We start from the raw sequence: 27,783 nt of genomic DNA, 5'->3' as shown, positions 1-27,783 counted from the left end.
AGGCTTTCACAGAGGGAATATAAAAGCACCCATATTCTAACACATATCCCATGTATGATGTTAAATTGAAAAGAACATGCGAATAATGTCGATTGGTTATCAATTTCAAAAAAGGAATTGTCTCCTCTCGACCACAACAAAACTCATTGAGTGTAACATAAAATTATCTATATATTTAGATGAATGATAATATATTACAAAGAACTATCTCGAACTAATAAAACTTGATATGAATTATGTAACAATAAACTAGCGGCAGTAATACTAGGAGGGCACAGAACAAGTGCTTCCAAAAGTAGAAAATCATGACATGAGAATTTCAATTGAACACTCAAGCGAATGCCCCCTAGCTACACCATGCTGCAAATAGGAAGTATCTATAAAATGCACTGACAACTATGAGATGACCATAGTGTACTATAAAAAACAAACGGATACGCCGAATATAAAATAATAACTGACAGTAGAAGAGAATGACTACAGCTGTACAGTAGGAGAGGAGCACCGACAATAACATTTGGTCTAGAAATAGATAAATTGTGAATTGAGAAACTGACAGCAGTTTAATGGTAAAAGTTGACCTTGAACCCTGCGTTACACAACTAAATGCAACTCGATGTCTCTTTGGCAGTAGTAAGATTAGGTGCTAGTCATTAGTAACCAGCAACCATCAGTTGTACAAACAGGAAACAAAGTGTCTCACACCGTGTGATTGGTTAGTCCTGTGAGAACGAGAGATTTGATTGGACGTTCCTATTTTTTAGCTGACATATTGTCCTGGTCTTTGCTGTATATGCCTGGACTACTGTATCTACGCGCATCTTCGACTCTCTACAAAAAGTGAGGACAACTGACAATCCTAGTTGAACAATGCTCATGATGCCAGATAGATAATCAGCGATGAATTTATATTGAGAGAGGGTGTGTCTGAAGGCAGTTCAGTAAATGCGTGAAGCAAAACTCACAAGTAGACAATCTGGTAAAAGAATTTAACATAAATATGATTGGCTAAGCATCTGAGTAAAACACTTTTTAAATGAAGAAAAAATGTTGTATAAATTTAAATAATCAAATAAAACTATTCACGGCATCAAAACCCACAACACTTTAAATGCAAGACACTTAATAAGGTCTCATAATGCATGTCTAGCCAGTTACTGTAGTAAATACTTTTAAATTGACAAAAAAACTAGCAGATCATTTCACTAGAGTTATAGCAATACTAGCAGTACAAGTTGGAAAACTGAACATGGCGTTACCAATATATACAGAACATAGAGATACCAATATATACAGAGCATAGAATTACCACTATATACAGAACATAGAGTTACCAATATATACAGAGCATAGAATTACCACTATATACAGAACATAGAGTTACCAATATATACAGAGCATAGAGTTACCAATATATACTGAACATAGAGTTACCAATATATACAGAGCATAGAATTACCAATATATACTGAACATAGAGTTACCAATATATACAGAGCATAGAGTTACCAGCATATACAGAGCATAAAGTTACCAATATATACAGAGCATAAAGGTACCAATATATACAGAGCATAGAATTACAAATATACACAGAACATAGAGTTACCAATATACACAGAGCATAGAGTTACCAATATATACAGAACATAGAGTTACCAATATATACAGAGCATAGAATTACCAATATATACTGAACATAGAGTTACCAATATATACAGAGCATAGAGTTACCAGCATATACAGAGCATAAAGTTACCAATATATACAGAGCATAAAGGTACCAATATATACAGAGCATAGAATTACAAATATACACAGAACATAGAGTTACCAATATATACTGAACATAGAGTTACCAATATATACAGAGCATAAAGTTACCAATATATAAAGAGCATAGAGTTACCAATATATACAGAGCATAAAGTTACCAATATATACAGAGCATAGAGTTACCAATATATAGTCAACATAGAGTTACTAATATATACTGAACATAAAGTTACTAATATATAGTGAACATAGTTACTAATATATACTAGATATAGAGTTACCAACATATACAGATCATACAGTTACTATTATATACAGAGCATAGAGTTACTAATATATACTGAACATAGAGTTACCAATATATAGTGAACATAGAGTTACTAATATATACTAGACATAGAGTTACCAACATATACAGAGCATACAGTTACTATTATATACAGAGCATACAGTTACCAACATATACAGAACACAGAGTTACCATTATATACAGAGCATACAGTTACCAACATATACAGAACACAGAGTTACCATTATATACAGAGCATACAGCCACCAAAATATACAAAGCATAGAGTTACCAATATATACTAGAAATAAGGATACAGTCCTCGAGACTAAACAAAAATTCATCATTCACCTACTAAATATACTTGTGCGATCAGCTGCCCAAAGTTCCATGAGAACGGTAGGACAACCCCGACACGCCGAACACAAAGTTATCTAACTATCCCATTAGCTAACAATGAGTCATGACCTACTTGTCTGTCGGCTGCTGACAGGAGATGGTAAACATCAGGAGAGTTGTAATTCCCTGCAGCTTGTGATATAATGTGTCTCATTGAAGCTGTAGAAGACTGAATATTGGCAGCGACTTGCTCGGGGAAGGCTCCTTCGCCCGCCCCTAATCCAGACATAAACTGTCCTGCAGATGCAAGGCTAGCTGGACTCATTGAATAAGCTGCAACAGACGATAGCGCAACAGAATTAAACAGAACTGTTACAACAACTGTAACCTGGTAGTCAAGCTGGCGGCAAAAAACAATGGTTGCAATTCAGAATATACCATCAAGAAAAAGGACCTTTTAAAAATATATTCCGAAAAAATAAACACTAAGCAATTCGCATTATAAGTGGCATTGACATTGATTTGTATATATTGATTATAAATCAATAATAAATCAATATATAAATCAATATATATATATTGATTCTTTTGTCGATGACGATAAATTTGTTTGACATCTCCTCATTGAACTGCTGATGCTAGTACTAATGTATTGCAACATTTGCTATATAGCCAGTAAAACTAACTTGTTCTGAGAGGCCAAAATGTGAGATGAGAAAAGGATGGGGGAATGTGAGTGCGAAAAACAGAAAAAGTCATATATACTGATGTTTCATGTTTTTTTTATCTCATTCAAAAATATAGTGAAATAAAAAAGAGCAATAAACCAAAACAAAAGAAACAGGTAGACAGGGAACAGGAGAAGTAAAAAAATGGAATGGCAGGATAAACAAGAGAGAGAATGACAGGGTCGAGAGGGAGCACAAGATGGACAAGGATCGTTGAACAGTAAGAAAATGATAAGGTTAAAGTTGAAGAAAAAATGAAAGACAAAGTGGCAAAGACTTACGAGCACGACTGGCCTCCCTATTGGCAGCTTTGGCAGCGTACATAGCAGCCTCCTCTTGTTGTTTACCAAGATTTTTTTTATAGCGGATTCTCTTGTTGCCAAACCAGTTGGAGACCTGCGAGACAAAATATAAGTGCTCTAACTGCTGGTCCCTTATTTGCTCCTGAAGCATGTTTAGAATCCTGTACGTAGCAATATTTTATTTTGACCTACAGACATATACGGCTCCTATTATAGTAAATATTACATACTGAGAATCCCATATTTGTGCCTCGTGGCACTCTATTTTCCTACCCTCCCCTATGGTGGCATTCTATTAAAGATAATATTTAAATAGATGGCCGTGCTTTATTTTTTGATTAGCTGGTCAATATTTAGGAAAAAATGAATATAACCCTTTTACCTGTGAAACGATGCTAAAGTAGCCTACAAATTGTAATCCCTTTCGGGCGGAGCGACATTAATGCCGTTGGCATCCGCATTTTTGCTAACTGATTTTTCATATAGGATGAAGTATGAGATCGAGTTAAAGAAAGAACTACTTTGAGTAAAGCATATTATCCAGATACAGTTATTACTTAATTCTATGGTGTCGCTTTCAAAGTTTTGAGGAAAAGACCAAAAAGCTATGGAGTTAGAAAACGGACATTGATACGCCATAACGATGGCTGCTATGACGTTGTATGCTGTTCCTGAAGATTATTCTATCGCTCATCAAAACATTTTAGAGTCTTCAAATCAGTTTGTAACTACCTAATGCATGAATTTGAAAACCATGGACCGAATTTAGACTTAATTGACTTCGAATCAGAGTGTTGTTCTTATGATTGTGACGATCGATCTTCACAGGTACACCATCACGAAAAGCATGGCAACCACTACAGCCACAACGAAATAATTAATTGTTATTGATGTAACTGAGTTATTGATAGTACTATTTTTGTGGACACTTCTACTGATCACTTGCTATTATGGATTCGTAAGGATCAAACATAATGAATGTTGAAGTGGCGGTCTAATAGAAGTGGCGTTCAATTAAAGAAAGGCTCTGTATTTTCCAACCCTCTCCTATAGTAGTGGTGCGCTACTAGAGACGTTTAAATTGAGGTGTTCAAGATGTTCAAATATAGTTTCAACGGTATGGCATAGAATTATTATTAAGATAGTTCTATGGCGCTCGGGTAACTTTAAACAGTCCTTACTGTTTAGGACTTCCGAACTAAACCTTTGATTTTAGGTAGAAAATATCAGCTTTAATTTTCAGATTTCTGGTAAACTACTGCGAGAGGTTGTAATTGCAAAAAGAGAAGACAGTTCCTTTCTTTGATTTACAACACCCTAATAAAAAGACATGAACATAAGTTTTCAAATCAACTCTCGGAAGTTATCAGAGGCGCTACCAAGAAAAAAAATAGAAGATAATTGTTCTAACGAATATAAAAAAAATAAAACTCACAGAAATATATAAGCAGACCCTCGAAGATCAAATATATCTGCCTAGCAAGCGAGGCTTGCACGTGTTTTTAAATGCACTGTGGCATAAACAATGACTCTCTTATCTTGGCTGGACATGTCCGAGTCCTGTGGCAAAATAGCCTTGACAACTATGGACATGCCCAGTGACAGAGAGCAATTAAAATTTGGATGTCATTTCTATTCCCACCAGTGGCTTTTCTTGAGAATTGAACCCCCAACCTATTGTTCGCAGGTGAGGGGCTGTAGTCTAGACCAATAGGCCACCACTGCTATAGGTATCAGATGATATCAAAAACATGCAATGTGAAATTTTTTAGTCTAGATAATAAACTTAGATGCGAAAGAATCTTTGTTCCAACCTCTGACTGTTTTTACAGACAAAAAATATCCGAATGGATACCTTAGTACGCTGCGGTTAGGCTGTAAACTCAAACATGATCAGCGTGCAAGAAGGGGCAGTTGCAGACCCACCCACCTGTGAAACAGAGATGTTGCATTGCTTGGCTAGATCATCCTTAGCATCCTCTGACGGGTAGGGATTAGATATATGTGAGTAGAAATACTGATTCAGTATCTCTGTAGCTTGTTTCGTAAAATTTCTTCTCTTCCGTCTGCATAAGAAGTTTACTTTTATTAACTCAACATAGATTTCTAGGTTCTTTTTAGTCTTCAATCCAAATTAACATCTTGTTAACAAACTTTGGCAACCATACATACCAAAATACAAGCAAATATAAACAAACCGGGTCTTCTGAAACGATTAATTTTGTTCACTTAAAATAACATATATAGAATCGCCTAAAATGGATATGCAACCAAGCAACATGCCTAGAAAACTACAGGATAAGAACTTAATGACTAGACATACTATAACACAGTTATGAGTGATATGGGACCAATGAGAAATCTAACGCAGACCTAGCTAAGGGTCCCATGCTCGTAGCCTTAGAGTAAAGGGAAGGAAGGAAAAGCACCCCCCATTGGTTAACAACAGTTTGCCTGTTGGCCAATGTTTACACAAAAGCAAGTTTTGCATAAACACAAAAATAATGATAGATTTAAACTAACACCTATTATTCACTATGTTTCCATGTACGCAGTACTGCGAAGCAGCCCCCTCCGAAGTCGAGGGGATTGTACGTTTCCATGCTGCACAGTGGTTTTCAGCAAATTAGCCAGAGAAGAGAAATTGTATTAATCGAATCGCCTGATGGAGAAATTGAATCGATCACGAATACCGAACGTCAGAAACGGTCTTTTTATGCTTCTGTCATCATTATACTTTTATTTACAATATACATTCACAAGATTTTACAAACCTTAACACAATTTTTATAAAGTAATATATTTTCAATAAGTATTTTTTAAGTAATATATTATTCAAACGTTAATTTAGGACTTGCCACCTATTTTTCGAAAAGTATTGGCATCGATAACAAAGTCTAGGAAAGTAATCACCTCATCATCCTCGTGGGTGCAGACCATAATTAAATTTAGGTGAACGAAGATCGGAAGAATAGAAAAAAACAAGATTAGCAGGACAACCTTTGTACTAGTTTATGGCCCTCGAAGAATCCGTCTCCACGGCATGAGAGCTATGCGCAGCCACTGCGCAGTCGCTGTTTCCTTGCTGCGAATTTAGACTGGCTTCGCACTGATCAGTGCGCAGTGATTTCAGTGCGAAGACGCCGTTTCCATGATTCGGAGATAGCGCAACTCCGAAACACTGCGCATCATGGAAACATAGTGATTGTTTGTCTTAACAATCACGAGACAAGATGCATTTGACACTTGTCATATCATGGCAAATGACACCTGACATGACTGACTACATCAATCACTGTTTCCATGATGCGCAGTGCTTCGGAGTTGCGCTATCTCCGAATCATGGAAACGGCGTCTTCGCACTGAAATCACTGCGCACTGATCAGTGCGAAGCCAGTCCAAATTCGCAGCAAGGAAACAGCGACTGCGCAGTGGCTGCGCATAGCTCTCATGCCGTGGAGACGGATTCTTCGAGGGCCATAAACTAGTACAAAGGTTGTCCTGCTAATCTTGTTTTTTTCTATTCTTCCGATCTTCTTTCACCTAAATTTAATCATGGTCTGCATTCACGAGGATGATGAGGTGATTACTTTCATGGACTTTGTTATCGATGCCAAAACTAAATTAACGTATAAATAATATATTACTTAAAAATACTTATTAAAAATATATTACTTTGTAAAAAGTGTGTTAAGGTTTGTAAAACCTTGTGAATGTGTATTGTAAATAAAAGTATAATGACGACAAAATCATAAAAAGACCGTTTATGACGTTCGGTATCCGTGATCGATTCTATTTCTCCATCAGGCGATTCGATTTATACAATTTCTCTTCTCTGGCTAATTTGCTGAAAACCACTGCGCAGCATGGAAACGTACAATCCCCTCGACTTCGGAGGGGACTGCTTCGCTATACTGCGCACCATGGAAATATAGTGATTGAATAGCCAGAACATCACGTGACACATGCCACTACTGCCACTATTGTCATTAGCAATTAAAATGATAGTTGTCATACCTGGCATCCAAAAATCTGCTCTTCAGTACCATAACAGCTTCACATGTGCTTTGTTTTAACTGTGTCTCAATAGTGGAGAACTTCTTTTTGATGATGTTGACCATTCCGTCCATCTCGACGTTAGTAACAGGCCGCGTACGGCTCTGTTCCCGCAGTAGCTGGGTAACATGGTTGGTGAACTCTGAACATGCCTGGAACCACAGAGCAAACCATAGACAAGTAGAAAAAAATCTGAATTTAGATATGAACTTGCACAAAATTTCAATAGATTTTATCAGAAAGTATAGGTATTTTCCTGTCATTTATGATTGTTTTTGATGTTTGAGGTGATCTGACCGCCAGGATGTTTCAAGATTGAAATTGACAAAACTTGATCCATGGTTGAAATACTCAGATCAAACGAAAGTGCGATTATGACGCCTGTAATTGCAAAGAGGCGGACAGAATAGAGACAAGTAACACTGTAACTTGAACGCAATAGCCGAGATCAACTAAAGCAACTAGTGCAACTAGTGACATCATGTCGCACCTTTCGTAGTGACTCATTTCGGTTAAACCGCCATTTCATATTTAAGGATAACTGTGCACAGAGTTATTACACATGTTGATTACCATAGTTAATCTTAAAAGTATCATTTTCTCGCTTGTCAAACTTGGAAAACCGGCGAATAAGGGTATCAGTGATAACGATTAAATATATATTATTTTACTTTATTTTAGAAATATACAATATTTTTTCCTTCTTGCAGCCCTTGCTATAAAGGACAAAGGGGAAAAAATCAATTTGAATTAACATTGAAGATGTGTGCTCTCTTATGGTAACGTAAAATTGCTGTAATCATGGACCTTAAACTAAAAAAAGGGATAAGTTGTAAATACAAACCAATAATACCACAGTTAGTGTACAGTCTTTGTGTAGACTATGTGTACAGTGTATGATTAAGTCTAGTTCTTTTTTCTTTTCCTAATGAGAGAGTTTATGACCATCTTGGAACGAATCAGATAATCTACATGGATCTTACTGATAGTATAACGTGAAATCTTTACAACGTAGGGTGGTGTAAAAAAATGGACCGCCGTAGAATTTGGACCAATTTTAATACATACGGTATCGTAGTTGCTAACCAATTCTTTAAAGTTGCACTTATTATATATCCAAATGGAGATCTGAGTCTCCTCAATTCAAATAAGTTATTAAACACCATTTGAAGTAGTTTACCACTTGAAATGCAGACTTGTGTCCCTGGCTAACATAGAAATTTAAAATCAGTAATTTCATTTTTAGCAACTTCAAAGACAAAGTTTTCTATTCAGCAAGATATAATAAAATGAGGATTGTTCTACATAACGTCTTTGAATGCAAACATAATAAAGGTTTAGCTTTAGTAAAAAATGAATGAGAATAATCAAAAATAATTGTTAACTTTGACTCTCGAAAAATTATTTAGCGTCATTTATTACATTTTATTTACTAAATTTATCTATTTTATAAATTTTTATATTATTTAATATTTACTATTTGTTGTTTCAAGCTCAAGTTATTTTTATCAAGTTCTACTCATGTTAACCTTTCTTTTGATGTATACTTCACACGGGTTCTACTCATCAACAAGAGTTTAATGAGGGATTTCATCACCTCGAGTGCTGAACATTAGCAATGATTAATTTTTATAGGGTGGTCCATACATTTTTCACACCACTGTAAATATTTTCAGAACAGATCTTTTACGTTGTAGGGGTGCCTACAGTAGAAGGAAATAAGATTCCAACCTGACTAGAAGTAATGCGCTTACTATCATTGAGAAAAACAAACCTGTTCATATTTCTCCAGCTCCTGATGATAAATATTTCGAATCTGGTTTAGTTTGCTCTTATAGTCAGCATGCTCTGTAATCCCAAAATGAATACCTCTATGAATACTTCTATGCGACACACAGACTCCAACTACTAACCAGTTTGTAAGATAAACTTACACAAAATGTCATTAGAGTTTTTTAGAAAGTATGGATATTTTTCTATCATTTGCAATTGTTTTTGATATTTGAGGTGATCTGACAGCCTTCGAGATTAAAATCGATAAAATGTAATCATGGTGAAAGTGCTCAGAAGAAAGATACGTGCGAAATGAATAAACTAGTAGTTATCGTTGCTTTAGTTGATATCAGCTGTTGCTTTCAAGTCACAGCATTACGCATCACTATAATTCTGTCGGTCTCTTTGCAACTATAGACATCATATCACACCTTTGCTTTATCTGAGCATTTTAACTACGATCAAGTTTGGTCGATTTTAATCTTGAAGCATCCTGGCACTCAGGTCATCTCCAACATCAAAAACAATTACAAATGATAGAAAAGTACTGATACTTTCTGATAAAATCTACTAATATTTTGTGCAAACTCTTCATGATTGGTCACTTTCAAGGTTGCTACGGTACATACAGGATGTAGTCAAAGACATGCATCCGAGTCGTTGAATACTACTTGAAGTAACGACCTGCATACTCATATTTGGGCCAGTTTAAAGAGAGGCAATAATATTACCAGCACCTATCATTCCATCCAATCTGAGACCCATCTTGATACCTTCCACTGCTATGAACAGGTAACACACTCATACAACATGGAAGCAAGAAAAAAACAACTCTTCATTTGATTCTTTGTTTTTGTTTTGAAGAGCAAAGAAATAGACAAAAACCTAAATCAGTGCTGAAAACTGAATATCGTAACCCAAAAAACTTGAAAAATACTTTTTATAATTATTATTTTAATTTTTAAACAAATAAATCATCAATCAAACGATAGAGCAATGATTTGCATGAATAATACAAATAGTAATATGATCTATGACCACAAAATCAATTTTATGCTCAGTGATAGATGAGCTACTTATTCAGTGATTGGCTGAAAATTGAACTATTCATTCAGTGATTGGCTGACCGTTGGACTCCTTATTCAGCGATTGGCTGACAATTGAACTATTCATTCAGTGATTGTCTTGCCGTTTAGCTACTCATAGTAATCTAACTTACCCCTTAGCACCACCATCACCATCACTGAATGTGTTTGAATAACCACACAACCGCTTTGGTTTCCACCAAACTTATGTATTGTCTAAGGTGCTTTGTGATGAATGATGAGAACAAAATAATACTTCTACCGAAATTTCTAATAACCAAAACTTTAACCTGAAAAATCTGGAAAACCGGCGAAAAATGTCACACATGGGTATAAATTTTTGTCCTTGACATTCACAAAGATCAAATTTCATTTTGACACCTAAAATAAATTGAATGTTTATTTGAATAAATTTTGAACAAATTTCAATTTTGAATAAATTGAAAATAAATGAATCTAGAATTTAGTTTTAGTAATGTTATTTAAAAAACAAAAAGCAGTTTGATTGAGGCGTCCGCTATCTTTCTTTATAACGACTGAGTTATAGTTATAAGTCGAACTACTGGGGGTTTCATTTTGAAACATATCCTCCGATGATCACCTAGCCAATCACGACAAATTGACAAACAGAAAGCATGACAACAAACAACAAACAACAGACAACAGAAAGCATGACAAACAAACAACATGACAACAGACAAACAAAAGCATGTATGAGCGTGTTCACTGCTAGCTTTAACTGTAGCATCCACACCAGCAATTTCACCCATGACATTGCTTGATGTTTTGTAGTTCCAATGTGTTTTCGCGTTAGGCAATTTTCTAACCAAACCCCAACAAGTACCAACTCTCCAGGTAAACTCTGACTCACCACCATCTAACTCTTCAGCCCATAAAAATTTGGAGAGAGCCTTATTCAATGATCTTACAAATATCAGCTGATGTGAATCACAGTAAAGTTTCAACCACATACCAATAGTGTTTTCGGACGGAGTCGTCGCTCCTGGATCAGGGCCGCTTACGCCTTCTGCCTGCAACATGTTGTTCATCCTCATCAGCTGAGCATCCGGCGTCTCTTCAGCCTGCCGAGTCATTGAACCTAGTCCTGAGACAGAAATATGGATGGCTATTGAATCATCTGCAACTTTGTCGAAATAATGGATATCAATATGCAAGAAAGGGAAGCAATTTCATAGTCCGACTCATGTGCATCAAAAAAGAAAATGAGGTATCTTACTCATGATTGAAGAAGTTAACTTTGAAGTTTTGGTAAAAGGCGGCATATTTTGGAGCTAAAGCCCTATGATTGACCAACCAAATACCACTATTTTTAGGCCAAGCAATCGACCAATCAAGCGCCACTACTTTTAGACCCTATAATCGGCCAATCAAATGTCACCACTTTTAGACCCTACAATCAACCAATCACATGTCACTACTTTCACACCCTACAATCAACTGCAATTACTTTTAGATCCTATATTTGGCCAAACAAATGGAACTGCTTTTAGACCCTATAATCGACCATTCAAATGCCTTTACATTTCATTTTCATCCTCCTCTAAATGGGTCGCTAGGAAGCAAACAATAGCTAGGGATTCTAAAGAAGTGTGCTCTTCCAATCAGCAACCACAGAGCTAACACATTCTTTTATGCTTTAGAGAAACTATTTTATAAGTTTGCCGTTTACTGTTAACATGGTGGATTGAGCTAAAGGCAGGTTCACACTATATCACCTTAAGGTCAGCGTTTTCCTTTCGGCTTTCATTGTCGATTATGTGAACTTTAAATCGATGGCATCGACGAAGCAATGCGGACACACCGAGAAAGTTTGCAGTTGTCAAACTTTCTCGATATTTTGCCGAACATTGACGACCGCCTTTCAAATGTGAACTATTTAGGCAATGGTAATTCGCGGTCACCAATAGCGTGATTTATTTCCGTTTATGACCGTTGCTGCAGGACTAGTATTTGACTTCAGTCATGCGAAAACAAAGAGGTTTCTTGGCGAAAATTTCAAAAGAAAAATGAGAGCACTACGCCACGGAGTATTTGCTGATGTAAACGCGGATAGGTTTGTGATAGTGTGAACATCGTTATCATCAACGATCACCGAAGTATTGTGGCATCAATGCCGAGATACGGCGATATACTGTGAACCAGCCTTGACACAAAATTTCACTAAAGTAAGTGGTTCTTAGAGAAGACATTTTTAAGGTCATAATGAAAAGATATATAGAGTGAAGAGCCAGGTAAGTTGAGGTAAAGGAAAACTAATCAATCATCAACTTTGACAGAGATCCTGATGAATGGGCAGTAGAGAGCAAGGCGGTACAATAGACAATGAGTAGCACTTCTACTATGATAAAATAGGGCAGCCCATGATGACAGATAATGCCAGAAGCAATCGACTTACCAAATGGCGAACAAATGAAACTGCAGTCAACCGAGAGAGAGAGAGAAATGATTAAATAGTTAGAGATAACATTTCAAGAAAGCGAAAAAGCAACAAGAAAACAAAAGATATACTTGAAAAGCCAGAAAAACAAAAACTAAAAACTTTTACAGAAGGAATTTGAGGAATGTGGTTTCTGCGGTATAACGCTGTGCCATCTGACACCCATTTCCCTTTTTATACTTGAGATCTGCAACAACCAAATCTCTTACTTTTAGTAGTGACTGATGAGATTCAATATGGAACACACAATAGTAACAGTGACCTAATGACTAGATTAATTTCCTTCTAAAAATTTAGCATGTCAATAAATGAACCTGATCACCTATTGTTAAAAAAGCTCTCCAACCCAATGAGAACAGATAATTGGAAGTGTAGGGGAGGTAATTACAAATCAACACTTGTGCACAAGCCTTTGGTAGCACATGAATTGAGTACGTAATTTTAAGTAAAATTAGCCTGAGGCAAAAGGAGATCATGAGCACAAAAATAAGAAACCGAGTCCAATTTTTGTAAAAAAAGGTATCATACATGAACCTCAATGATTTAGAATTCGATAAAACAACATTAAATGACCCACAACCGACAACATCGCAAAACATCATGTTTACAAACGCAATTTGTCGAAAACAAACGGTTACGTGTACATCAGATAAATCGGCTCATATCATTAGTTTATAACAGGATATTAACTCTATTATTCAAGAGAAAGCAAAAATATAAGTCCTGTTATCTATATAAAAACCGAAATATAAGTCCTGTTATCTATATAAAAGCAGAAATATAAACTCTATTGCTTACTGGGTTTCCATGCTTCGAATAGATTCGGGGTTTCTTGCACATCGAATCATAGATACGAAAAAATGGGAGTAGATTTGAAGCTATTTCGCTTCGCAAAGTTTGTGTTAAAGCATTCCCAGTGAGACTACTATTCGACGTCCCAGAAATGTTCACTGCGGATCGATGCGGATCGATAATATCCAGTGAAGCTCTCCCCAGTGGAGGTAGAAAATTCAGTGCATTTTATCACACTACCGCGTGGGTATATTCTAACTACTATGGGCAACGCTAGATTGGTCATACAACAACGATGAAGTAATTACTTTTTATTTACTGTATTATGGTTTGTGGTTGCAACTTCCTGTCATATCTTTTTTGTTTTGACTACATTGTCTATGTTGTTAATATCACACTTTCATCTTTTCTGCAAATAGAGGCTTTTTCCTATCCAATTCAATATATAGAAACCATCATCATAAAATAGACTATAGTTCATGCAAATTGCCAAGTATTAACTATATAGCAAGTAGTAAGTTCTGTTGCTGTTTTGTGATGTAAAGGGCAGCAATAAAGAAACATAATGACACTACTCATCAGGCATCGGAGCTGAGTTAGTGCAATAAGTATACAAAACGTGAGTTGAAAAGCGACTATGACCCAAAAGCGATTCTATTTTAACAGTTCTGTTTTGAAGAGTACATCGATAGTCGGGGAAAAATTGATAAAGTGCAACTCCGAATCGTTGGAAAAGTAAGGTGTGAATTAGTCGGCAGTGGTCAACTCCGAATCCATTCGAAGCACGGAAACCGAGTGATTGAGATAAAAGCTGGGATATAAGCTCTACTATTCAGATAAAAGTAAAGATATACTGTAAAATCTCAATTTGATCAATTCAGGTTGAAAAATAGCGTGTCAGCCTTTAACATTCTTTGATCTTTACGGCCATAATAGCAAGTGCTCAGAAAATAGTTGTCCACAAAATCGTACTAGTAATGACCTAATTACATCGATAACAATTAATTATTTCGCTGTTTCTGTGCATATCGAAGTCTGTTTTCCGACTCGAAAGCTTTTGGTTTTTTCATCATAACTATGAAAACAACACCATAGAAATAATTAATAAGTGTATCAGACTAATAGTTGTTCCTTATTTAACCTGACCTTGATACTTCGAAGTATGTGAAGAACAGTTTACATTTATGATGGATTCTATAAGTATAGAATCCATCATAAATGTAAACTGGTGATGTAAAAATGGTGATGAACTTTTAGCCTAACTGGTAGTACTACCAGTTAGGCTAAAAGTTCATCACCATTTTTACAAAAGGTTTTTCAAATAGCAACGCATAAAAACTTTGCTCGGCTAAAAACTTGTTTGGACGCTAATATCAACTAATTCAGCAGTACAGAAGAAGAGTTGAAGTCAGCAGGCTCTGTGTAAGGTATTAGAGAGTCAGGAGATGAAATGGGTTCATACGAAAGCAAAGCAACGATTAAAACGCAACTTGCAAACAAGTTGCAAATCTTTTTGTTTCAAAAATGTTAATTTCCGTTTCTCTATACATGTATTATAATTATGGTTTGTTTACGCAACTCGTTCTTGAATATATATTTGTAGCGTTTGATAGATTACGACTATATATATAATTTGTAAACTTTTAGTTTTATAGCATATTATCTGATCGCATCCTTGCAGTTATTTAAACTCGGCTCAACATGGATCGACGCTCATAACTCCTCTTCTATTGCACACAAAAAACCATTTTTGAATGCAAACATACCAATGTGTACAATGAGATTTTATGCACAATTGTTAAATATAGGTTTCGAATAAAAAACATGACTTCAAATTTAGAACGAAATAAAAATGGGAAGTTACAACATATTGCAATGCAGGGCACTAGTTATATCATCGCAGGTAATTGCAAGCAATAGATATCAACTGGTAGATATGCTACATAGCTTCTTAATGCATATTTATTTAGAGACCTATGACAAGTCGGAGGTACGTTAGCAGATTTCTTGCAGCCAAAGGGTCAATGTAGCTCGAGGGATAGTGCAAAATACAGGCGACGTTCGCTTCGCCCGTAAAATGGTGAAATTTAGCTTTCTAAAATTCTGACAAGTTATTTGAAAAACACAATGTCACCCTCTATTTGAAAGTCGCCTCTAATACAACGCCACCATATGAAAAAGGTTGAAAAAATAGGGCGAGATAGTGTTCAAATAAAGATTTTACAATAAGTTCTACAAAAAAGCAGAAATGTAAACTATTATTCAAATAAAAGCAGGGATGTAATTTCTATTCCCCCACATGAAGCCAAAATATAAACTCTTGCTCAAATAAAGGCAGAGATTTAAATTCTACTATAGTGATGAAAGCAGAGTGGAGTAGTCATAATAATACTGCACATGATGATTCACTTCTGGGGGGGGGGGGGAGGAACAGGAGACAGCTGTAGCCATCTTAGATACTGAACAGTGAAATAGCAACCTGTCATGCCTTGTCTCTAGGGCTGATGTTTTGACATGCTAAATGAGTGTTTTGACAAGGTAAACCAACTTATAACCCAAACTGGTGAATATAGGGTAGATAATAACACGCAACTGCCAATTTCATCAACTCAGAATGGGGAAGAAGTGACACACAGGTACACAGTTTTCCATGGGAATTGCATATTCACAGTTTAAAATGCATCTGAAAATTAGAGCATTTAGCAACAAATGGATTACATTGGAAATTTAAATACAAGTTGAACAAAAAATGGATTAGATTGCAATAAAACTGAATACAAACTTCATAATAAGTTAATAAAAATCTATGCGCATAACCATTTGAAATTATTGCAGGAGACCACAATACCTCTACTTATCATGGACAAATCTACATACCGCACTTTTCGGACTAAAAGCCGCTACTTTTTTCTGATGATTTGAGACATGCAGCTTATATAAGGGTGCGGCTAATGTGTGGCTTTTTCTTTCACAGCTAGGGCGCATTAACCAGAATCTCCGGTTAGTGCGCCTCTAGCGGTGAAAGAAAATACAAAACAATGCGTAACGGTACTGTTCCGTTAGGCACTAGGTTAAAAAGTGCTGGTTAATACGAAACAGTACCGTTAGGCACTGTTCTGTTTTAAACAGCTAAGTTGCTGCCGCATTAAAAAGCACCGTCCTGAGTTTTGCGGCCTATACAAAGGTGCGGCCTATGTATTGTTTTATTGTCGTTTTTTGAAAAAAAAAGCAGACGCGGCTTATATAGAGATGTGGTTTATAGTCCGAAAAGTACAGTACTTCCAGATGAAATTCTTTTAGTAGAAGTTCAAATGTAAAGAGATGACCACTATTTCATCCTAGTATTGTTACATGGAATTAAAATTTTTGGCAAAAATCAGATGAAACCAGCAATTCAACTAACTCTCAAATGTCGAAAAGCCACAAACAACTATTGACTAATGAAGAATGTTTGTGCATATCTCAAACGAATAATTGTGTTTGAAGTGTACAATGGGGAAAATAACAAGCAATCAAAACACATGGTATGAAGCTGTATTTAACGTCAATATTTCGACACAACTGTTCAGTCCAATGATACTACATTTATTTCAAGTTGACGGCGCATTCCTCAAGATTAATGACCCCCTATAGCCGTGAGCAAACTGTCCAACCCAACCCTTTTCCAGCTTACCAACACTTCATCAGCTTACCAACACTTCAAAGAAATACGCGCTCATCTGAAATCCTGTTGCGATTGATCACACCATGAATGTGAACAAGTTATATGATGGTTTACCAGTCTCTATGTAGAAAGAGTTTGTTCTTTGTCTTTTGCAAAGTCGTGTGACCATGAGACAAAGAGGATACCGTGGCCTAGTGGTCTAGAAACGCCTGACCTGTTAACAATCGTTATGTTTCCATGTTAACTGTTATTGTTAACAATAGGATTGAGTTAAATTTCTAGGAAAGGCCACTAGCGGGCACCCAACCTTACATCGCTCTCTGCAAGTGGGCATGCCTCTAATCACTGAGGCACCCTTGACACTGGGCTCTGACAAGGGTCCCGCAAGGTTGCATAGTCTGTGCAGCAATGCTCTCAAAAACATGCACAGCCTTTCCTTACATACACTTACTATGTTTGAAGCACATCATGCGACTTTGGAGTTGTTCGCAAGTTGCGTTATCATGCGAATTAGGTGTATCTATGGATATTCGCATGATGCAGATTGACTCCGGCAACTTGTTGAAAAAAGGTAAGGAATTGCACTCTATATTTTAATAATTATCGACGCACGTGTTAGCGATGCAAACACGTGAAACTCAATCGAGGAAGGACGACGGAAGCAATGAAGATGTTTAAAGTTAAATAGGTGGTGCGGTATTTTAATGCGCATCATTCGAAAATGCTGTTTTCCTTATTCGCAAGCATGATGGATTCGATAAAGTTTTGCGAATCCCAAAACTCGCTTAGCTTGCGGATTTATGCCGTGTCCATAATGCGATTAACTTGCGGATTGGCTCAAATTTGAGAATCATGCGTGCCATGGAAACATGGTGAATGTGATAGAGTTATATTCCAGAAAAGGCCACTAGCTAGCACCCATCCTCACATCACTTTCTGCGAGTATGTCTCTAGTCACTGAGTCACCCTTGACCCTTGCCATTAGGCTCTGATAGGGGTTTGCATAGTCTTGTTTGGGCAGCAATGCTCTCAAAAACATGAACAGCCTCTGCTTACATTCGTTATGTTTCCTTCGTGCGAATTCCTTTGATGCGGATTCGGAAATGTGTAAATGTTGAATTACAGCAACAATTTGCAACAAGTATTTCAACGGACATTTCTACATTACAACTTAACACCAGCGTTTTGTTAAAAATGATACATGTTGCTTCGCCATTTATATTTATTAATAAACATTTATTAATATTTTATTAATGAATAATAAAATTTTTTATTATTTATTAAAATGAATATCATTTATTTTTACGTAAAATATATACATAATTCACGAAATTATTTCGTCCTAATACATAATTTATTTACGAAATATATAAATTTTTATTTCATAAATATTTTTACGACAAATTTAGATTTTTCGTAAATATTTACGAATATTATTTTAGTTCCTAATGCGTCGAAGCGACGCACTAGGAGCTGCTTAAATTGAAATAGGAAAGATTGAAATGTGGAAAATGTTTTAACATTTAAAATGCTCAAAATTGAGCGTGCGCAACATTTGTTTGAGTATCAATCACAAGTGCCATTTCCAACTTTCGCATGCATTCGGATTGCCAACAGAACAAGGATATTTAATAAGTTGAAATAAGTTCTTAGTAGACTCAATATGAACTAGTAGTAGAGTGCAAGATGAAACTGAAACACGACTAGAAGATAACCATTTTGCTTTAAGCAGATGCAACAAGTTCACTTGCTATTCTCACTAAGGATCTTTGTCAGGCCATGATGAGACAAATCTTTATTGAACATCAACAGCTTCAACTGCACTCAGTGAGCTTCGGCTGAATAGCAAATCCAGCCAATAAAAATCGTTTTAAATCATTTTAAGTAGAAACTGTGTCCAGTATAAACTGTGTCCGGCACTGTAACTCATAAAAACATCCGTTTTTATGAGTTACAGTGCAACCTCAGGCTACATGACCTTGTTATACGATTTATCTGCCTTACGGTATTAAACACAATGTTTTCCCGCTCTGCCATACGACAATTTTTGTCGCCATACGATATCAACAAAAGTTTCTCTCCAACTTCAAATATGGCAGTCGTGTGCTGAATATGTCGGAGTAATGAAGATGCCAATATGCTATTTGCCAAAATCTCTCCCACAACGCATGAAAGAGATATGATGCTCGTTCTCTCTCAGTTCAGCGTTATTGAAAACAAAACCGGAAAGATGATAAAATTTTAGCTGATGAAAAAGCTGAACTCTGATAAAATACATATTAAAGCTTAGCTTTAAGTATGTGTTTAGTAAGCTAAATTCATTCAAGTTAAATTCAACGTTTATCTTATACGTCTGTCTCGAAGTTAAGTACTTCCTACGGTATGTACTGCATATAGTAGGCTACACTGTAATGTTACCTTTCGTTGCAGATCATAACCACCAAATATACTAAAGTTACTGTAGATAAATTATAGTTACTAAGGTTGTACAGTACAGTTACCTGTACAGATATAAAAGTTTGATAACTTTTACCAGGTGGGTGTTTTGCATTAAATATTTATTATTGGTTTTTATACCTCTCTACCCCTATACACTAGTACAAACTCAAACTATCTCAGTCAAGGTAGTAAACAAAGCTCAAATGCTGCTTTTCCATAGGTCAAAAATCAAACCCTTGGCTGCATCCGAACAACTGGCTCACAACGTTTTGATTCACAGCACTCGTTAGCATTTAATATTGACATCAATTAATTTGTTACAGTGTGAGCTTAAATCTAATGTATATGAATGAATGGCTTGAAACACTGGAGAAATGTGGAATGTTGCGGCTGGCGAATACACAAACATTAATGTGGTCGCTGATGCTGATACTAGGGTATGAGTATTTACGGATGTGAATGCCTGCCCCTTCATTGTGATTGGTTAGCTGATCTTCAAGGAGTATATTTTAAAATTAAAACTAAAATATGCGTGAAAGAAAGCAGATCGACTTTAAGTAATAAAAACTCAATCACAATACAATAATATCATTTAGAATAAGGATGTGCTGAAAATATATTCAAGAAAAACAATGCTAAACAATTCACATCATAAACATCATTAGCAATGATTTGTATATGTTAAGGACGGAATTTGTTTGACACCTCATTGAAAAACTGACGCTAGTAGGTCTACTAGTGTATCGCCTCATTTCTAATTTTGCCCCAGTATGCTTAAAACTGACCCAATAACTAAAACAATAATGACACAAAAACAAACAAATTGAGTTATTTATTCATTTATTTCGTTTATTTAGTATTTTAATTGTTATACACTTAATCTATTTATCAAAACTTTTCGTTTAGTTGTTTTATGTTTGAATTTGATAAACAACATAAAATAAGGCATGCATATGGAGACTCTCACTGGATTGTAAAACTGCTGGTCGCAATAAATGACAGAATTGGGGCGACCAGAACTGAAGCCAGAACCAGAAGTGACCAGAACTCTCTACAGACTCAGGAAACATAAGCAATTTTGAAATCATGCAGATGCCAGCTTTTAAATTCTAAAAAACTACTATTTGGCACGTGGCATGTATATGAGCATTCCGTGGAAGATCGAGTACCTGCTGTCTACAGGTCAGGTGAGTACAGTAACAAGGGAACATCATCGACTGCAAACAGCTCAGTTGCAAAGAGCGATTTAAGATTGGATGTCATCTCTGTCCCCACAAGAGCTGTTCTTGAAAATTGAACCTTGACCTGTTGTTTCCAGGTCAAGCGTTCTAGACCACGACTGCTCTGCTCCACATGGCATATCTTGTGCACAAAAAAACAACTCAAAAAGAATCAAACAGTCAACTAAAAATGTTAGAATGGAAAAGGGCTGGTGCTCTTGTTTGTGTTCGTATTGAGAAGAGATAAACCAAAGTTAAATACTCTTCAGTGCAATCTGACAAAGTGAAATTACTGCGTGGTGTTTGGACTGCTAACTATTAGACATTACCAGGAGTTTACTAGTTACTAACTGCAGATGTTTAATGAGCATGCAAGTCGTAGCCTCACATGCTTCTCAGCATCTTCGAGTTGAAGAAGCTCTTAGAGAGTCCACTTTGGCTCCATATCCTAAGGCTATGTTGAGTACAATTACCGATGAAAACTGTCAAACAACCATCAAACTCAATTACAGCTGACAGCCGTGCAACTGAAGCCGTTAGATAATTTCTCATCCTCGTTCTATTGACTAGACTAGTAAAAGAGTGGCAAGAGTGGCAGCATTGGCGGGTGGCAACATTGGCGGGTGGCAGCATTGGCGGGTGGCAACATTGGCGGGTGGCAGCATTGGCGGGTGGTAGCCTTGGCTCGAGATTAGACTGACAATCAAACTTACATCTGAACGCTTCAAGAATGAATGTATACAGAATTTTAGTTGATTTTATTAGAAAGCATCGCCATTTTTCTATCATGTTTTTGATGGTTGAGGTGATCTGACTGCCAGGTTGTATCGAGTTTGAAATTGACAGAACTTGATCATGGCTAAAATGCTCAGAAACAAAATAGATGGTGAAATGACATCATTAGTTGCCTCTCTCGTTATTAATATCGGCTATTGCATCCAAGTTGCAGCGTTATGTGTCTCTATTCTGTCCGTTCCCTTTGCCGAAATGCAATTATGAACGTCATAATCGTGCTTTCGCTAAAACCTGAGCATTTTAACTACGATAAAGTTTTGTCAATTTTCATGTTAAAACATGTTAAAACGATCGCAAATGATAGAAAAATACCGCTACTTTCTAATAAAATCGACTAAAATTTTGTGTAACCTCATATTTAATAATTTTAGAAAACTAGCCATGCTTGACAGACATTCTTGATTCAAAAACAGCTCTCAACTCCAACAAAAATAAACAAAAAAGTAGTCCATCTGCCTTTAGAAATCTTCAAGGTGTGGGCAACTCTCAAATTTCAAACTTTCAAGTAAAATGCCCATATTGTCAAACGAGCTACATAACTTAAATAGCAAATATCCAGCACTAAATAAAATATTTGGTCCACCGACACTCCATAAATAATATCGTAGAAAAGGACAACCATCAATCTATTGTAAAACACATTCTAAGCCGTAGATCGACCTTCATGCACTCATCCATGAAACAACCTTGCAAAACACAGACTGCCAATTGTGAAATAGGCCAGTGCCTAAAATACTCCTACGAATGATTCCACTCGACTAGTGCCAGGGAGACGGCCATCAAATCTGCCAGTCTGATCACGCGCTAACCGCTAATGAGAAAACTATGCAAATCCAACTCTCCTGCTCCCCTAGAGCTAATTATTAGGACATCATGAATACAGCTTATTGACCAACTCTTATAGAGAGGATGACTAGAGACACCAGAATGGTATGTAATTATCACTTAGCATGCCAAGAGAGGATTAACAGTACCATTTCTAGCAAATTAATAACTACCACAACTGGTCTCTGAATAGATACGTAATAACACGGAGTACCTGCGAGTACCTGTAGGTTGTGCGCTCTCAAAAATCTTGATTGCGATTTTTTTTTCAGAATATCAACAAGTAAATTCAAAAGGTTTTTCGCTGGGTAAAATAATTCAAAAAACAAACTAATGGTGAATAAAAAGAATTAATAACACAAAAGTAATAAATAGATATATGAATTAGCATCACCTTCACTGCTCAATAACACCCAATAATAACTTTTGCTTCGTGACAAATTGCTAACTGCATTATTAATCTAACAATAGAACAGAGTTGGACAAGAAAGCAGGAAGACACACGGGTAGGGACAAAAGTTGGTTGAACAATAATGGGCGAGATGAATGGAAGAAAGGTTAAAAAGTAGGTAAATCGCAGGATGTAGCTTTTGGAGTAATGGCAATGACAAAAATCAATTATGATTAATCAATTATCCTCAATACAGACAGATACTTTTATTCTGAGAAACAGGCAGGCTTGCAGGTATGCTTTAGGAAATACTTTCATTTACTCTTGCTTCAGAACAGAAACAAATTTTGTAGCGAACCAATTTTGCCTAATGACATGCTAGGAAAAACGTGATGTGAACACACATTTGAAGAGTATCTGTACAATTGTCTCGAACACAGTGATCTAGCTATTATTTAGCTTTCGATACTTGTATATCCTTAGATTTGATGATATTCACAACCTAATGAATTGTATGAAAACAAACCTAACGGCTGACCCTACAAAACACTAGAACACCGTTGATGGTTTAACACAAATTCAGAGGGCAAATGATGGTAATGAAAATGTTAACTTTTGCTATTTTGATGCTAACAAAATAGGCAAAAATAAAATGAATAAACAACACGTTTCACCACAACTACTATAAAATACTACTATACACAACTATAACAAAAAAATTTGCTTACCTCTCTTCTCCTTGATTTCCTTAAGTACTTGATATAAAGCAGGTTTCATTATATGTGCATTTAGAGAAAGTTTTCTACAAATAGTAAAGGGAGTGCCACTGTCATGAATGGGAAGCACTAATAATCATTATTGCACAAAGCATCATTTCACCTTCCAAGGAACAAGGAAATTATGTGTATAATAAAACAGAAGTATGTTTGCCAAAGCACAACGGTACCTGTCCTGAGCTTCATCTAAACTTTGATCTGTGATAGTCATGATTTGCTGCAAAATTTCGCCAATATCTTGCTGTCGGCTTTCGTGAGTATCGTCGAATGTTCCACTATATTGATTCTGCGCCATTATTGAACAATATGACAGATATTTCTCTCCTGTTTATCGTCCTGCGATAACTCAGCACTACTTCAACTAGCAGGTAACCCAACTAGCGACTACCAACGGAAATACATTTCCTGACCTCTCTAGGTCAAAAATAAAATTTATTTCGAAAGCCAGAGCCATTGAGTGTAATACTCAATGGCTCTGTCGAAAGTCACACAAACCTGAAATATCTGCAGACCCCCGTCACAACAACAAAAGCTGCGGCAAAATTGAAGAACGTCCATAGATGTAAAGCGAGATGAGTAGACAAATCTGGACTTTACTTGCCAATCTACAAATCTGGACTACACCGTGCCCTTTTCGAGTGTAACAGATCGTCTGCTAGATGCCAGAGCTTTACAGACTTTCGCAATAGTTCCCTAGAACTAGTGGAAGGCGATTAGCTCTACATGAATTTTCTTATTCTTTTTGCTTGAGTGTGAGCCAACTAGAGATGTGCATCTTTCTGCTAAAATATGCATTTTACACATTAATTTTTGTGTATGCCGTAATACAGCAAACTTTATTTTAGATAATAAATATAATTTTATTGTTTAAAATCCATATCAACCAACAAAAGTTTACTAAAACAACCATACAACAACATTAAATATAGTCAACATGAAGAAAATGTAAATAGTCAAATAATTTACTGACTACAATAACAAATTTTTATACCGAACAGTCAAAAATATTTATTAACATATACATGTATATTGTATTAATATATCTATATATATGTTTATATATATTTATATTAAAAATATATAATAATATACTATATGTATTAATATATTATATTACGTATTAATATAATGTATTAATATATTATATACATAATATATATATAATATATTATTATATATATTTAATATAAATTAATATATACTAAAAATATATATACAATAATACGACATGTAATGCTATTGAAAAATTACAAACTAGAGTATGATAATCTTTAGCCAAATAAATGATATTTGACTCAGCTGAAAGCTTCCATGGTAAACAGTAATGCATTCATATTGACGAATCTCAAAGACAGTTTGTTGAATAACAATCCAAAAATATATTATGTTTACAATATTAAATTTGCGTAGAAGTAATGCGGCAATATTTTCTATTCGTGTTATTATTACACTGAAAGTTTCCTGTCTCTATCTTCAGGTTACAAATTTAATAAAGTTCCATTTCTTCTCGCTTCGTGTCCCCCCTTTTTCCGATCTGTACTTACGAGCAACCAACAATGAGCACACAAACAACAGGTTATGGGCCCAGGAGGGCAATTTTCGGACTAGGACACATGAACTACGAGGACATACGTAAACTCGAGACTGTAACGACTGGAATGACAATTACACAGAAGGACTCTACACCACCCACATGCACGACCTGCACACAAAACAAGATAACTAGACAACCAAAATCACAAGACACACAGACAATACTAGCCATGACGCCACTAGAGAGGATTCACTCTGATATATGCGGGCCCATAAATGCACAATCACACGAAGGACACCACTATGTCATCAATTACATCGACGAATATTCCAGCATGATATTTACATACTTCATGAGGAACAAAGACGACACTGCTCTAACACTACAAACATTTCTGGCTGACATTGCACCGATAGGACAAGTAAAGGAGATCCACACTGACAATGGCACAAAGTACTTGAGCAGAAGTTTCCAGGACATTCTACTAGCAAGAGGAATAAAACAAACTACATCTACTCCATACACACCTTACCAAAACGGTAAGGTTGAACGTTCAAGGAGAACGCTAATGGATATGGCCAGATGTCTCAACACTGACGCAGGATTACCAAAAAAATATTGGACTTACGCTGTTAGACGCTCTCAATACCTTAGAAACAGAGCATACCAGCGCAGAACCAACAGCACAACTTATCAACTGTTCACTGACAAGCAACCAGACATGAGAAACGTACATCGTTTCGGATCACAATGCATATTCTACATCGAAGGTCACAAATCTAAACTGAACAATCGAGGCCAACTTGGCACCTACCTAGGTGTAAACCTGCGTAATAAAGGATTCTACGTAATGAACAATCTAAACCACAGCGTGGTCACCACAAGAAACATTATTGTACACGACACTGCAACCAACCCTGACTATGACTACGAAACAACTGAGGCCACACACGGTTCAACTGAGCCACAGACTGACTCAACTGAGGCCACACACGGTTCAACTGAGCCACAGACTGACTCAACTGAATCAACTCATGGTTCAACTGAATCATTTCCACTCACTACACCATCTCTGCCACAACCTACATCACAAGGCAGATCCAAGCGAGTAACTCGACCACCAAGCTACCTAGCTGATTACCACACTAAGACAGCAACTGTGGAATACGCCTGCAGCACAACGCAGCAGATACCCACTACATACAATGAAGCAATAAACTCGGAGGACTTTGATGAATGGCGTACTGCTATGGACAAAGAAATATCAAAACTTCTCGACAACAACACATGGGAACTCACCACCTTACCAGATGACAGGATGGCAATAGGAGGAAAATGGGTATACACACTCCAACAATCCAAGGACTAGAACAACAACCAATACAAAGCGCGATATGTAGCAAAGGGGTATTCTCAAATACACGGACTAGACTACGAAGACACCTTCTCACCAACTACCCGCTTCACCTCAATCAGAACACTTCTACAGGAAGCTAGCAACAACGGGCTATTCCTGCACCAAATGGATGTCAAAGAAGCCTACTTGAACGCAGACATCGACAAAGAGATCTACATCCAACAACCCCCAAGATATGAACAGACACAACAAGACAGTAAGAAACTGGTATGCCGACTTCATAAGTCCTATATGGACTTAAACAGAGCGGTTAAAACTGGCACAACACCCTGACTGACTATCTGGAAACACTGGGACTCACACCAAACAAACTTGACCCATGTATCTACACCTACACAAAACTAGACAAGCAACTCATTATTCTATTTTGGGTAGATGACATAATCATTGCAAGTGATATCAGGACACAATAGCACAGGTAAAAGAGAAGCTAAAGTCACGATTCAAAATGGACGACCGAGGACCATTACAATGGTTTCTGGGAATTGACTTCACTAGACACCTGGATGGTACTTATCCGATGAGTCAAGAAAGATATGCAAGATCCATCCTACAAAGATTCAACATGGGAGACTGTAAGCCAGCAGATACACCAGCTGCAATGGGACTTCAACTTACCAACCCAACCGACGAGGAACATAACGCTTTCTTAGACACAAAATTCCCCTACAGACAAGCCATAGGAAGCCTGATATACTTGATGACTGCAACACGTCCCGATATAAGTTGGGTAGTATCTAAACTGTCACAATTTCTGGAACGCCCTGGACACACCACAGCTGTTAAACGGGTCTTCAGATACATCAAAGGAACTCTCACACACAACCTTCATTTCACCAAGACAACTGGAACACTAACAGGATATACGGACTCGGACTGGAGACATCAACAGCAGACGATCAACAACCGGATATGTATTCGACCTCGGAAGCGCACCTATCAGCTGGAAGACAAGAAAACAGCACACAGTAGCACCATCTTCTTGTGAAGCAGAATACTTGGCACTAGCTGAAGCAACTAAAGAAACACTATTTCTACGAGGTTTATGTGCATCACTAGGTATCGGACAATCGGCACAGACTACACTCCACACCGACAACCAAGGAGCCATCGCGCTCACAAAG

The 27,783-nt window shown here is 36.6% G+C and overlaps 2 protein-coding genes across 2 annotated transcripts; one reads left to right on the top strand and one right to left on the bottom strand.

The window, feature by feature from the left end:
* Nucleotides 1-153: 153 nt before the first annotated feature.
* On the bottom strand, nucleotides 154-24,119 carry LOC137398973 (pre-B-cell leukemia transcription factor 1-like). Its single transcript, XM_068085137.1, has 9 exons — nucleotides 23,879-24,119; nucleotides 23,661-23,734; nucleotides 11,322-11,453; nucleotides 9,265-9,338; nucleotides 7,452-7,642; nucleotides 5,365-5,500; nucleotides 3,414-3,528; nucleotides 2,538-2,737; nucleotides 154-831 (listed from the first exon to the last, which is right to left on the bottom strand). Exons 1-9 carry the CDS (start codon nucleotides 24,001-24,003, stop codon nucleotides 754-756), a joined length of 1,125 nt encoding a protein of 374 aa, XP_067941238.1. The 5' UTR covers nucleotides 24,004-24,119; the 3' UTR covers nucleotides 154-753.
* A 2,988-nt stretch (nucleotides 24,120-27,107) lies between these two features.
* Nucleotides 27,108-27,647, top strand: LOC137398007 (uncharacterized). Its single transcript, XM_068084105.1, has one exon. It carries the CDS (start codon nucleotides 27,108-27,110, stop codon nucleotides 27,645-27,647), a length of 540 nt encoding a protein of 179 aa, XP_067940206.1.
* Nucleotides 27,648-27,783: the final 136 nt, after the last annotated feature.

This window comes from Watersipora subatra, chromosome 6 (genome assembly GCF_963576615.1).
Source record: "Watersipora subatra chromosome 6, tzWatSuba1.1, whole genome shotgun sequence".
Classification (NCBI taxonomy): domain Eukaryota; kingdom Metazoa; phylum Bryozoa; class Gymnolaemata; order Cheilostomatida; family Watersiporidae; genus Watersipora; species Watersipora subatra.
This window is presented reverse-complemented; position numbering and strand designations above follow the sequence as displayed.

Coding starts and splice junctions, on each gene's coding strand:
- LOC137398007 (XM_068084105.1), top strand. CDS start 27,108: ATGGACGACCGAGGACCATTACAATGGTTTCTGGGAATTGACTTCACT.
- LOC137398973 (XM_068085137.1), bottom strand. CDS start 24,003: ATGGCGCAGAATCAATATAGTGGAACATTCGACGATACTCACGAAAGC. Junction 23,735..23,878: donor TTAGATGAAGCTCAGGACAG/GTACCGTTGTGC, acceptor TACTATTTGTAG/AAAACTTTCTCTAAATGCAC. Junction 3,529..5,364: donor GCAACATCTCTGTTTCACAG/GTGGGTGGGTCT, acceptor TTTGTCTCGCAG/GTCTCCAACTGGTTTGGCAA.